This window comes from Mobula hypostoma, chromosome 25 (genome assembly GCF_963921235.1).
Source record: "Mobula hypostoma chromosome 25, sMobHyp1.1, whole genome shotgun sequence".
Lineage (NCBI taxonomy): Eukaryota > Metazoa > Chordata > Chondrichthyes > Myliobatiformes > Myliobatidae > Mobula > Mobula hypostoma.
Window position 1 is genome coordinate 24,213,757 of NC_086121.1, and position 15,043 is coordinate 24,228,799.

The following is a 15,043-nucleotide window of genomic DNA, read 5'->3' on the forward strand; positions in this document are numbered from 1 at the left end:
TGAGTAATCTTTGTTTCTTTTAAACTGTGCTGAAACATCTAAGCCAAAAGTATGGTAAAAGTTTAAAAAAAAATTGTACTTTGTGGATGGTTGCCATTAGCCTGGAGAGGAGTACCACACCCGGTCAAGTCGCAACAGGTAGCTGCGTGACCCGCACCGACAAGCCCGCGCATCAGGAAGCCGCGGCGAGGCGCGACTGGGGAGCGGAGCGGCCGGGCTCGCCCTCCTCACGGGCAGGAATTACGTTAGCACCGGGAAGCGGCCAGTCCGCAACCCCGTCTAAACTTTAGAAAAGGCTTTTTTCTGGAGGAGGTGAATTAAAACGGGCGGTGTTTTCCTGACTCGTCCGTCCATTTAATTTTGTAGTTTTAGTCTATAGGGGCAAGTGAAAAGGGGTTTAATTGGGTTTTGGAAGCACATGCAGACATGTCAAAGAGGAATTCACGTAAACTTAAATTAACATTAATTATACGTAATTTACTCGCCGGCCGGTGGTGTGGTGACGTCCGCACCGGACTTCGAGACGAGACGAGAGGTCGGGGGTTCGAATCCGGCGGAGTCCTTTCACGCCTTTCTTCCGTACTCTGTTGAGCGTCGAGTAAACTCGGCCTTGTAAGAGAGGACAGAAACGGCGCGAAGAAGAGCAACATAACGCAATTTACACGTCGAACTAAACATACGACATAAGTACAACTAGACAGATAGAAATATCATCCGCGGTGGCTCCAGAGCAAGAAAACGGGCTCTTCGGCAAGATGCCCTCCCAGGCTAGCCCCATTTGCCAGCATTTGGCTTAAATCATTCTAGAACTTTCCTGTCCTTTTATCTTTAAAAAAAATCTTATTCTACCTGCCTCAACCACCGGCAGCTCATTCCTCAGACTTACCACCACCGTCAGGGTTAAAAACGGAAAGTTACCCCACAAGTTCTTATCAAATCTTTCCATTCTCACTTTTCAAACCTATATTGTCCAGCCCTGAGGAAGAGTTTGAGTGCATTCACCAGAGTCCCTCTGTTTTACAACACTCCACAAATGTTAGGGTTTTTCAGGTTGGTTCAATAAACCAACTTATTATTAAACCCATGATTAACTTACCAGTTCAGTGGCTCAGGATATCTCTCGAAACTCATAATAATGGTGAAAAATGTCAAGCTCACAGCTTTTAACCTTATTATTTGGGTCTGGCTTTTCCACTCAATCTCTCTTCATTTGGTTCCAAAATAACATGTTTTCCTTTATTGCTTCTTAATTTTTGTTCCTCTCCCCCCCCACAAAGCTTTACGCTCCTGATGGAATTACACCCAAATATTACTCCTAAGGTGTGCTGACTGCCACTCAGACGAAGCTCTCGACCACACCACTCTAACAGTGATGGCTCCCAACTCCCATCTTGCTGCCACTTTTCTAGAATCCTCATCAAACCTCCAAATAATGCTTGTTCTGTGTGGGGAGTTTATACTGATTGATCTGTTGCTTGCTAGAGATGGGGGGGGTAACTCTTTCATAAGGATGTTATAGGGGCTGGAGGGTTTGAATTATAAGGAGAGATGGGGAGGAGGAGGCAGGGGGTGACCTTGTGGAGAAATACACTCTAAAATCATGAAGGGCACCAATTAAGATGAGTGGCTAGAGCTGTTTTTCTCAGGGCTGGGGAATCCAGTTCTAGAGGGCTTAGTTTTAAGATGAGAGGGGAAAGATTTAAAGGGTAACCCAACGGGTAGGTTTTTTGAGGGCTGTGGCTATGTAGAACAAGGTGGGTAGAGACAGGTACAATTACATTGTTTAAAAGACATTTAGAGAGGTACACAGATCAAAAAAGTTTAGAGCAGGGGTTCCCAACCTGGGGTCAATGGACTCCTTGGTTAATGGTAGGGGTCTGCAGCGTAAAACAAGTTGGGAGCCCCTGGTTTAGAGGGTTATGGGCCAAATTCAGGCAAATAGAACTGGCTCAGTAAGGCAATTGGGTGAGCATTGTCTAACTGGGCCATGGTGGCTGTTCCCAAGCCTCGAGGAATGAGACGTGATCTCTGAGAAACATACAAGATTATTTTTGGGCTTGGCAAGGTAGATTTAAAGTGATGTTTTCCATGGGTGGGGTGTGTATAACCAGGAGTCACAAGCTCATGCTGACAACTCTGGACTGAGATGAGAATTGTCTTCTCAAAGATAGTAGTGAATCTTCAGAATTCTTAATGCCCCTGCGGTTATGGTGGCTCCTTCAATGATTATAGTCAAGATAGATCAATAGATTTTTTTTGTATTAATGGAATCAGGAAAGTAGCACTCAGTTTAAAAAAAAGATTAGCTATGATCTCACTGAATGGTGATACAGGCCGGAGGCATTAAAATGCATTTGCTTTGCTTTCTCGTGTATCTGTTGGGTGCAATCAGAAATGCTAGATTCACAACACTTGGGGCAGGACAGTAGTCTAGCAATTAGCGTACCACACTGACAGTACCAGCAGTCTAAGTTCAATTCCCGCCACTGACTGTGAGGTGTTTGTATGTTCTGCTCATCACTGTGTGGGTTTCCATTGGGTTCCTCCCATATTCCAAATTCATATGCGTCAGAGGGTTAATTAGTCCCATGCAGTGTAGGCTCGTGTGCCGGAAGGCGTGTTACTGTGTTCTATCTCTAAATAAATAATAAAGACTCAAATTATCGTCATCCCTACTGCAACTTTCCATCCAGGGTCAAAGAACAAAGCGGATGAGCTCAGAGCGTGGATCAGTACTTGGAGCCATGATGTTGTGGTCATTACAGAGACTTGGAGGGCTCAGGGGCAGGAATGGTTACTTTGAGTGTCAGGCTTTAGATGTTTCAGAAAGGACAGGGAGGGAGGCAAAAGAGGTGGGGGCATGGCACTGTTGATCAGAGATAATGTCACGGTTGCAGAAAAGGAAGAAGTCACGGAGGGATTCTCTACGGAATCTCTGTGGGTGGAAGTTAGGAACACGAAGGGGTCAATAACTCTACTGGGTGTTTTTTATCAACCACCCAATAGTAACAGGGACACTGGGGAGCAGGTAGGGAGACAGATTCTGGAAAGGTGTAATAATAACAGGGTTGTTGTGGTGGGAGATTTTAATTTCCCAAATATTGATTGGCATGTCCCTGGAATGAGGGGTTTAGATGGGGTGGAGTTTGTTAGGTGTGTTCACGAAGGTTTCTTGACACAATATGTAGATAAGTCTACAAGAGGAGAGGGTACAGGAACCGTGGTGTACAAAGGCTGTTGTAAATCTAGTCAAAAAGAAAAGAAGAGCTTATGAAAGGTTCAAAAAAGCTTATAAGGCTAGCAGGAAGGAGCTTAAGAAAGAAATTAGGAGAGCCAGAGGGACCATGAGAAGGCCTTGGTGAACAAGATTAAGGGAAACCCCAAGGCATTCTGCAAGTATGTGAAGAGCAAGAGGATAAGACGTGAGAGAACAGGACCAATCAAGTGTGACAGTGGAAAAGTGTGTATGGAACTGGAGGCGATAGCAGAGGTACTTAATGAGTATTTTGCTTCAGTATAGATTTGGGAACAGCTTCTTTCCAACTGTGATAAGACTGCTGAACAGATCCTGACCCGGATCTGGGCCGCACCCTCCAAATATCCGGACCTGCCTCTCAGTTTTTTTTTGCACTCCCTTAGTTCCCATTTTTCTATTTTCTATTTATGATTTATAATTTAAATTTTTAATATTTACTAATTTTAACTATTTTAATATTTAATATTTGTAATCCAAGGAGTGGGAAGCGCAGAATCAAATATCGCTGTGATGATTGTATGTTCTAGTACCAATTGTTTGGCAACAATAAAGTATAAAGTATTCACTACGGAAAAGGACCTTGGTGATTGTAGGGATGACTTACAGCAGACGGAAAAGCTTGAGCATGTAGATATTAAGAAAGAGGATGTGCTGGAACTTTTGGAAAGCATCAAGTTGGATAAGTCACTGGGACCGGATGAGATACACCCCAGGCTACTGTAGGAGGCAAGGGAGGAGATTGCTGAGCCTCTGGCAATGATCTTTGCATCATCAATGAGGACGGGAGAGGTTCCAGAGGATTGGAGGTTTGCGGATGTTGTTCCATTATTCAAGAAAGGGAGTAGAGATAGCCCAGGAAATTATAGACCAGTGAGTCTTACTTCAGTGGTTGGTAACTTGATGGAGAAGATCCTGAGAGGCAGGATTTATGAACATTTGGAGAGGCATAATATGATTGGGAATAGTCAGCATGGCTTTGTGAAAGATAGGTCATGACTTACAAGCCTGACTGAATTTTTTGAGGATGTGACTAAACGCATTGATGAAGGTAGAGCAGTAGATGTAGTGTATATGGATTTCAGCAAGGCATTTGACAAGGTACCCCATGCAAGGTTTATTGAGAAAGTAAGGAGGTATGGGATCCAAGGGAACATTGCTTTGTGGATCCAGAACTGGCTTGCCACGGAAGGCAAAGAGTGGTTGGAGATGGGCCATATTCTAAATGGAGGTCGGTCACCAGTGGTGTGCCACAGGGATCTGTTCTGGGACCCCTACACTTTTTGATTTTTATAAATGACCTGGATGAGGAAGTGGAGGGATAGGTTAGTAAATTTGCTGATAACACAAAGGTTGGAGGTGCTGTGGATAGTGTGGAGGGCTGTCAGAGGTTACAGCGGGACATTGATAGGATGCAAAACTAGGCTGAGAAGTGGCAGATGGAGTTCAACCCGGATAAGTGTGAGGTGGTTCATTTTGGTAAGTCAAATATGATGACAGAATATAGTATTAATGGTGAGACTCTTGGCAGTGTGGAGGATCAGCGGGATCTTGGGATCCGAGTCCAAAGGACACTCAAAGCTGCTGCGCAGGTTGACTCTGTGGTTGAGAAAGCATACGGTGCATTGACCTTCATCAAATGTGGGATTGAGTTTAAGAGCTGAGAGGTAGTGTTGAAGCTATATAGGACCCTGGTCAGACCCCATTTGGAGTGCTGTGCTCATTTCTGGTTGCCTCAGGAAGGATATGGAAACCATAGAAAGGGTGCAGAGGAGATTTACAATGATGTTTCTTAGATTGGGGAGCATTATGAGAATAGGTTGGGTGAACTCGGCCTTTTTTCCTTGGAGCGACGAAGGATGAGAGGTGACCTGATAGAGGTGTATAAGATGATGAGAGGCATTGATCATGTGGATAGTCAGAGGCTTTTTCCCAGGGCTGAAATGGCTGGCACGAGAGAGCATAGTTTTAAGGTGCTTGGAAGTAGGTACAGAGGAGATGTCAGAGGTAAGTTTTTTATGCAGAGAGTGGTGAGTGCATGGAATGGGCTGCCGGCAACGGTGGTGGAGGCGGATACGATAGGGTCTTTTAAGAGACTCCAGGACAGGTACATGGAGCTCAGAAAAACAGTGGGCTATGGGTAACCCTAGGTAATTTCTAAGGTAAGGACATGTTTGGCACAGTTTTGTGGGTTGAAGGGCCTGTATTGTGCCTCTCACTTTCAAATCTCTTACTAACTCTTCCTTCGGTTAGTCCTGACGAAGGGTCTCGGCCTGAAATGTCGACTGAAACTCTTCCAATAGATGCTGCCTGGCCTGCTGCGTTTACCAGCAACTTTGATGTGTGTTACATCTGCAGAATTCCTGTTGTTACCTGTATTGTGCTGTAGGTTTTCTATCTTTCTATGCAACTCAACCAATTTCTACAGAGTCTTACCAACCAGCCGTGATATCAAAAAATACCAAAGTGTGATTCAGAGGCATTCGAGGCAAACACTTACTCAAAGGGCAGGCTCATTGCCATTTTGAATTCACTGAACAGGTGGTCTTAGAGGAATTCCAAGAGTAAGAGGCCAGATGGCTGTAAGCTCGGCTGCTGATGGTGGGTTGATTAAAACAGGAGATGCACACATTGCCAGAATTGACTCTGAATGCAGAGATTCTGAAGGGTTAGAAAGCTGGAGGAAAATACAAGGTACTGATTTACAGTGCGATGTAAGGATTCAAAAGCAGGGGTGAGGATGTCAGAACATAGACTTTGGATTAACACTCGGGAGCCAGGACACAGGGACGAAAGGTTTAGAAGAGTTCAGGTTTATCTATGGGGAAAATGACAAGAGGAATGTCAACTTCAGACAGCAAAGGGACCAAGTTGTGTTGAGCTGACTTGTGCTGGAGCTGGGTGGTGTTACACAAGAGGATGTAAGCAGCCTGAGAATCGCAAGTGTGCATGAAGTCGTGAGAGGGAGCGTAAGCTGCTTGATTGTGCAGGACAGTGTTGACCAAGAGCCAGTACATTTTGTTACCTCTAGACTCAATCACATCTTTGCCCTCTTGATGGGCTTGCCTCTTTCCATCCCCCATAGAACTGAGTTCATCTAGAACTCTGATCCCCAGCATCCTGGTTTGATCATTCACCATCAGCCTAGTGCTTGCCAGCCTACATTGGCTCTTACTCCACCAGTACTGGAATTTACAGATTTGGACCCTTGCTTTTAAATCCCTACAAACTTTGTACCTCACTATCCCACACATTCACCAACAACTCTACAACATTTCAGGAAGACACCTGGAGAGAGGAGTCAAACAAAAAAGGCTATTCATTTGTATCTGCTTGGACCATGTGAAGCCCAATTATGTTTTGTTGTTCTCTGTCATAATAGTGCAAGATCATTGTGGATTGAAAATATATATACTCCATCTTCTCTGTAGTTGCTGTACTAATCTTATACAGTTCCTCTAAAAGGTTCCAACTTTTGCTTCCCTTGTCCTTGCGTACTATAGAGCTCCTTCTCCAAAGTAACTTTTCTTTCCTAACTTTTTAACGGTTTATCAAGTCCTAAAGTCCACCTATCATTCCTGCAACTCAATGTCTGAACACCTACTTTCAGCTTTGAGCCATATTGCTAAAAGATCTTCATCAAATGCATAAATTATATCCGGTAAGGCTGTGACATATTGAACCATTCTTCTTGATCTGTGCATGGTGGCTGACATTTAATCAGCCTCGTTGGAATTCCTGTCCCGTGTTCTCCAGCCGCTGGGACTCCATAGTCTGCTTGACTCCATCTGTCCAGCCAGGGCCAGGAGACCACCATGGGCAACACACACAACATGCTGGAGGAACTCAGCAGGCCAGGCAGCATCTATGGAAAAGAGTACAGTTGACATTTCAGGCCGAGGCACTTCACCAAGACTGGAGAGAAAAAAGATGAGGAGTTGGAGTAAGAAGGTGGGGGGAGGGGGGGAAGAAACACAAGGTGATAGGAGAAACTGGGAGGGGGAGGGGTGAAGCAAAGAGCCTGGAAATTGATTGGTGAATGAGATCCAGGGTTGGGAAAGGGGAATCTGATAGGAGAGGACAGAAGGCCATGCAAGAAAGAAAAGGGGGAGGAGCAACAAGGGGAGGTGTTAGGCAGGTAAGGAGATAGATGAGAGTGGGAAAAGGGGATGGGAAATGGTGAGGGGGGAGGCCTTACCGGAAGTTCGAGAAATCGGTGTCATGCCGTCAGGCTGGAGGTTACCCAGGAGGAATATAAGGTGTTGCTCCTGCAACCTGAGTGTGGACTCATCACGACAGTAGAGGAGGCCATGGACTGACATGTTGAAATGGGAATAGGAAGCAGAATTAAAATGGGTGGCCACTGGAAGACCCCACTTTTTCTGGCATACAGAGTGTAAGTGCTCGGCAAATCTTTCTCCCAATCTACATAGGGTCTCACTGAATTACAGGAGGCCACACCGGGAGCACTGGATACAGTAGATGGCCCCAACAGACTCACTTTAACAGACCACCATAAGCAGGTTACTGCTTTGCTGATTGGTTACCTCTGGAGCCTTTCAAAGATCCATACTTCATCCCTTTATCTTCAATTACATTCAAGCACTCCGTAGCACCATACTGACAGGTTCCATGCTAGGCTCCCAGCTCTGTGTTATCAATAACTCTACTCCTTGAGAGCCTTACTTTCATTACTCTGTTTCTCTGACATATGCAATGGTACCTGTATGCACAGATGCAGTGCTTCACAAGAAAAGCATAAATTATCCATAAATCTGATAAGAAAGAACACAATTAGAACAAAGCCCTGTACTTGGATGCACAGAATCTTTTCAAATTAATTATTTGCACAGATTTCCATACCCATTGCATTTCCTGCTGCCCAATCATTGGTTCATCTCCCTCCTTCACTGCTGTCTAATGCTAAAGCTTGCCAAGTTCACTTCCAGACTCTACATTCTCCCCATTGCAAATAACATCTATTTTTGCCATTATAAAGTTGCCTGCCTCCGTTTCTATCTTAACTAATTTGGTGCTGAAATCGTTAGTCATCAAGCAGTCCAAGCTCTCCTGACCAGCTTCTGGCCAAACCCCAATTGCCCGTGTCAGAAGCAGGATCAAATCATTCACCTCTTGTGTCTGTCTCCTTTGATTTTCTGTTAAACAGAATAGTAAAACTCACTTCACTCTATGATTCCATTCTGCTTCACCTCTTTGTTCCTTCTAGCTCCATTACCCTCCAGAACCTCTGCAGGATCTAATTCAGACTTTCTTTACTTTCTTCTGTATGTTTAGCATGATGACCATTCAGCCCATCGAAGCCATGTTGGCTAGCAGTAGAGCATTCGCATCAGTTTCATTTTCTCTCTTTTCTTGCTCAGGCAGCTTTCGTGGAGAAATAGAGTTAATATTCCAGGTCAATCATCTTTCATCAGATAGATTATTGACCTGTAATAATAACTTTATTTTTGTCTCTACAGATGCCGTACATGCAGCATTTCTGCTTTAATTAAAATCATCGAATGTGACATATTGGATTGAATTTGGTAACGTGACCCTGCAGTGCCTGGAGGCATGTTACTTTGCAGAAGGTAACGATGTGATGTGAGTAATGAGGAAGAGCAGTGACTTTGAAGCATGAGTAATCATCTTAATGTTAGACTGTACTGGAGAGTTGAGTACAGTGATACAAGATACAAGAGCAGGAGTTGCCACAGTTAGAAATGAAAAGATCATGTGAGGGCAATAGGCCAGAGGAGGAGGAAGATGATTTGAGGGAGGGGAAGGGGCCGTCAGTGGGAGGCGTTGAATCCTTGCTGAAGAAATAGACGCAGATGCAGAGGCAATGGAAGAAGAGCTCAACATCGTTTTTAATGCAAAACATTGACCCAATCCAGATGAAGGGTTTTGACCCAAAATGCTGACAGTCCATTTCCCTCCGTAGATGCTGCCTGACCCTCTGAGTTCTAGCTTTTTGTGAGTTGAATAAGGTGGCTGATTATGGGAAATGCAGATTGATTTACTGAGGAAAAATGTCCTTTGATTTGAAACAGTTCAAGCGAAGTAACTGTTCATTTCTATTCAACTTCACTAGAATGTAGTTTCTCATGAATATATTTATAATAGTAATTGGATACCTCCTGTTTTTAATGTCTTATTTTTTTTTTATTGAGATACAGTGCGGAATAGGCCCTTCCAGCACTTCGAGCTATGACACCCAGCAACCCCCCCCGCCCCAATTTAACCCTAGCCTAATCACGGGACAATTTACAATGTCCAACTAACCTACCAGCCAGTTCGTCTTTGGACTGTGGGAGGAAACCGGAGCACCCGGAGGAAATCCACACGGTCACGGGGAGAACGTACGAACTCCTTACAGGCAGCGGTGGGAATTGAACCCAGGTCAACGGTACTGTAAAGCGTTGTGCTAACCACTACGCTACCGTGGCGTCCCATGACTTCCATTATTGCCACTGGATCTGCGTGATGGAGGTCATTCCTGGTTGAGTGAGTCCGGCCTATTATATCACCTCAGTATGACCATCTTTGCTGTCCATTCAAGGGCAGTTTCTAATGCAGATCCACGGAAAATGTTCAGAATAAGTGGTACTGGTTTGGGGAGATGCTGGAGAAGAGGGAGGGAGGTGATGTATTCTTTCTCTTGGCCCACAGCTGGTAGGAGCTGAACTGAGTTGTATTGCCCTGTGTGATAGCTCAGTCCTGGGACCCCCAGTCTCCGTATGGGACAATACACGGTAAGTACTTTCCCTCTGAAACTGTTGGTTTATGGTGAGGTGTCTGTCTTTCTGCTGGTTCTGAATGGATTTTCTCATTGACGTTCTGCAGAGATGCACATTTCCAATGGCGAGGAGATGGAGACCCTCGAGGACAGCCTGATGGACACACCCTGTTTGAAGAACCACGTTGCTGTTTGCCAAGAGGGGAGTGCTCCCTTCAGCGAGCCGACAGAGCTGATGCTGAATGGTAAACGAAGGAGCGGCGAGGAAGGGAAAGAGAAGGACGAGCAAGAACACAGAAACCCAAGTGCCTGCCTGTGCAGAGAGCAAGGATTGAGACCCAAGCAAGTTCTCTCCAGACAGTTGGCCTTGACCTTCAGTAACTGCGAGACCGAGGCTGAGGCTCAGCTCCAGCTCAATGGACGCCAAGGGGCTGCAGACAGCTGGACGCTGGATGACGCGGGTCAGAACAATACCGTTGTCACGCCGACCCTGGCAGGCTGCCCCCTGTCCGGCCGGCAGATCGTGGGCAAAGCTGACAGCTGGCCACACCACCGCCTGCCCGTGGACAGTAGCTTCAGCGCTGCCTCCAAGAGTGACTTTGCCCTCAACACGCTCTTTTCCGAGGTGGAGAGGGGTGAGGCGAGTTCCAAGCAGAGAAGACCCTCGCAAAGTTCGGACCAGGAAAAAACTGCAAGTAAGTAATCCATCTTGTTCTGCTTTCTTCCCTCGTGTTATTCCTGCCATTGGTTTACTTTTCATAAAGCTACGCGTCCTTTTCATTGCCTTCCCAGTATGGTTCAGAATCCAGGTTGAAAGGTCACTTCCTGAGCAACCCATTTCCCGCCTTTTCCTGTCTCTGAAATCGAGCTGGATTGTCTTCCTCATAGGAGGAATTCAAAATTGTAGATCTGCAATAAAAATGGAAAATTGCTCGCAGACCGGCAGCATCCGTGAAAAGAGAAACAGAGTTAATGTTTCAGGACAAAAATCCTCCTTCAGGAACTGGGAGAGACAGAAAATATGTTTTAAGTTGCAGAAAAGATGAGGGAGGGGGGACGGTAGGAGAAAGGGAACATCTGACAGATTGAGGCCGGGGTTGCCATGGTAACAGGCTGTTGCAGCCATCTGCTGGATCTGAGGATAGTTGGAGAGAGGGAAAGCAAACAAATGAGGCTGCGAAATGTAGGAAATTCCCAGCAGACGATGCAGTATCACTGAGGAGAAAGTGACTGTTAAAGTTAGACAGTCTTCACCAGAAAGGGCTGGTAATGACATGAAGCAAGAGAGTTACCTCAAGATGCAGGATTTGATGTTGAGACTGAAAGGGGTGCCTTTGCTTAGGCGGGAGATGAGGTGCTGCTTATTGATGCTGTACTGGGCCATGTCGCACCAGTGCAGGAAAGCACGCAGAGAAGTCGGGTGGTGAATTAAAGTGAAAGGGCAACCAGGAGCTCAGGTTTGCCTCTGCAGACCGAACAATGGTGCTTCATAAAGAAGTGGCAGATGGAACACAGTGTTGGGAAGTGTATGGTCATCCAAAAAAAATAAAAGCGTGAACTAGACCAGGGGATGAAGCCTCAGAATAGAAGGATGCCCTTTTAGATTGGAGATGAGGAAATTCTTTAGCCAAAGAGTGGTGAATATGTGGAATTTTTTGCCACAGGGTGGCTGCAGTGGCCTAGTCACTGGGTATATTTAAGGCAGAGGTTGATAGATTCTTGATTGGTTGGAGCATGAAGGGGTAAGGGGAGAAGGCAGGAGATTGGGGGCTGTGAGGGGAAATGGATCAGTCATGATAAAATGGTGGGGAGAACTCGATGGGCCAAATTGTCTAATTCTGCTCCTACATCTTAGGGTCTTATAAAATAACATTGCATTTGCTGTTCATATTGTAGTCTCCTCTGCAGTGGAGAAACCAAATGCAGATTGGGTGAATGCTTTGCAGAAACCTTCTTTCAGTCTGCAGAGGTCCTCGTGCTTTTGGTTGCCTGTTACTGGAATTCATCATTCACTCTGACTCTGATCTATTTGTCTGGGACCTTCTTGCACTGTTACTACAAAGCTCAGTGTAAGCCCTGAAGAATAGCATCTCATTTGCTGTGAGGTCATTTTGCAGTCTTCTAGATGGCATGTTGAATTCAGTAACTTCAGGTAACTCACTTTCTCTGTTCGTATCGGAATTGGCCATCTGTAAGTGCAGGCCAGGAGCTATCAAACGCTCATCATACTTTGACTCAGTACTCCAGAGCTGGTCTGACTAATGGATTATAAGGCTTCAGCATTACATCCTTAGAGGCACACACAAAATGCTGGAGGAACTCAGCAGGTCAGGCAGCATCCATGCAAATGAACGATCAGTCGATGTTCCAGGTCGAGACCCTTCTTCAGGACTAGAAAGGAAGGGGGGAAGACGGCAGAATAAAAAGGTGGAGGGGGAGGGGAAGAAAGATAGCTAGAAGGTGAAGCTGGTGGAAAAGGTAAAGGTCTGGAGATGAAGGGATCTGATAGGAGAGGGAAGTGTACCGTGGGAGAAAGGGAAGAAGGAGTGGCACTAGGGGGAGGTGATAAGTAGGTGAGAAGAGGTAAGAGGCCAAAGTGGGGAATAGAGAAGAGGAGAGAGGGAGAAATTTGTTTTTACCGGAAGGAGAAATCGATATGCCGTCAGGTTGGAGGTTCCCCAGACAGAATGTAAGGTTTTGCTGCTCCACCCTGAGGGTGGCCTCATTGTCCTTGCTTTTATGTTCTACTGTTCTCCAAATGAATGCTCACAGTACATTTACCTTACTTACTGCTAACTCAACCTGTAAAATTCAAAGTAAATTTATTATCAAAGGACGTATACACTCAGCGGCCACTTTATTAGGTACACCGGTACACCTACTTGTTAATGCAAATATCTAAGTAGTTAATTGTAGGGCAGTAACACAATGCATAAAACCATGCCGACATGGTCAAGAGGTTCAGTTGTTGTTCAGACCAAACATCAGAATGGGGAAGAAATGTGACCTAAGTGACTGACTGTGGAATGATTATTGGTGACTGATGGGGTGGTTTGAGTATTTCAGAAACTGACAATCTCCTGGGATTTTCATGCACAACAGTCTCCAATGAGAAGACCATGAACATACACTCAGTGGCCACTTTATTAGATACAGGAGGTACCTAATACTGTAGCTACTGAGCATATGCCACCATATATGTACTGCCTTGAGATTAATTTTCTTGTAGTCATAAAGTACAGCACTGAACCAGGCCCTTCGGCCCATCTAGCCCATGCTGAAACAATTTAAATTGCCTACTCCCATTGGCCTGCACTACGACCATACCCTTACTATCCATGTACCTATCCTATTTCCAGTAACCGTTGAAATGGAGCTCGCGTGCACCACTTGTGCTGGTAGCTCGTTCCACACTCTCACAACCCTCTGAGTGAAGAGGTTTCCCCTCATGTTCCCCTTAAACTTCTCACCTTTCATCCTTAACCCATGACCTCTGGTTGTAGTCCCACCCAACCTCAGTGGAAAAAGCCACTTGCATTTACCCTATCTATACCCCTCATAACTTCGTATACTTCTGTCAAATCTCCTCTTAGTCTACCATGTTCTAAAGGATACAGTCCTGACCTATTCAATGTTCCTTATAACTCAGGTCCTCCAGACTGGGAAATATCCTTGTAAATTTTCTCTGTACTCTTTCAACCTTGTTTACATGTTTCCTGTAGGTAGGTGACCAAAACTGCACACAATACTCCTAGCTAGGCCTCACCAATGTCTTATACAACTTCAACATAATATTCCATGTCCTGTATTCAATACATTGACTTATCAAGGCCAATGTGCCAGAAGCTTTCTTTACGACCCTATCTACCTGTGGTTCCACCTTCAAAGAATTATGGACTATTCCCAAATCCCTTTGTCCTACCACACTCCTCAGTGCCCTACCGTTCATGGTGCAAATCCTACGCTGGTTGTCCTACTGAAGTCCAAAACTCACACTTGTCTGTATTAAATTCCATCTGCCATTTTTCAGCCCAATTTTACAGCTGATGCAGATCCCTCTGCAAGGCAAGATAGCCTTCCTCACTGTCCACTACACCCCCAATCTTGGTGTCATTTGCAAAGTTGCTGATACAGTTAACCACATTATCATGCAGATCATTGATATAGATGACAAACAACAGAGGACCCAGCACTAATCCCTGTGGCACACATGTGGGAGCTGGTCAAATGCCTTACTACAGTCCATTTAGATAAATCCACTGCCTCGCCCTCAACCACTTTCCTGGTAACTTCCTCAAAGATCTCTATAAGATTGGTTAGACAAGTCCTACCATGTACAAAGCCATGCTGACCATCCCCAATCAGTCCCTGTCTATCCAAATACTTATTTGTACATCTGGTCCATTCTTGCTGGCATTTACAGGAAAATAAAGAAATATAGTAGAATTTATGAAGAAGTATATTTAACAAAGACTGATAAGCAACCAATGTCCAAAAGAAAACAGACTGTGCATATCAAAAAGTAAATAAATACTACTGAAAACAAAGAGTTGTACAGTCCTTGAACATGTCTACTCGAGTTTATAAATTCTCTCCCCATTTAGGAAATAGTCAGCACCTTTATTTCTATTACCTAAATGAATGACCGAACACTTCCCTATGATGTATTCCATTTCTTGCCCATTCTCTGCAGACTCCCTGCTTCCTCAATGCCACCTGCTTCTTCGCCTACCTTTGTATCATTTGCAAACTTGGCCGGAAAGCCATCAATCTCATCATCTAGATCATTAACATGTAATGCGAAAAGTAGCAGACCCAACACCGACTCTTGAGAAATATCACTAATCACCAGCAGAAACCAGAAAAGGTCCCCTTTATTCCCATCCCTTTGCCTTCTGCCAGTCAGTTAAACTTCTATCCATGCTAGTACATGTCCCATAATACCAGGGGTTCCTGTTTTGTTCAACAGCCCTCATGTGCAGCACCTAGTCAAGGGCCTTCTGAAAATCCAAGTAAATAACATCCACTAACATTCCCTTGTTTATCCTATC

General features: G+C 44.9%; 1 protein-coding gene across 1 annotated transcript in view; it reads left to right on the forward strand.

The window, feature by feature from the left end:
* arhgef19 (Rho guanine nucleotide exchange factor (GEF) 19) overlaps positions 1–15,043 on the forward strand; it is a 141,441-nt gene that overhangs the window by 59,073 nt on the left and 67,325 nt on the right. The window contains exon 2 of the mRNA XM_063033495.1: positions 10,100–10,687. Within this exon, the coding sequence (XP_062889565.1) occupies positions 10,100–10,687 (588 nt within the window). The remainder of the gene's footprint in view (positions 1–10,099; positions 10,688–15,043) is intronic.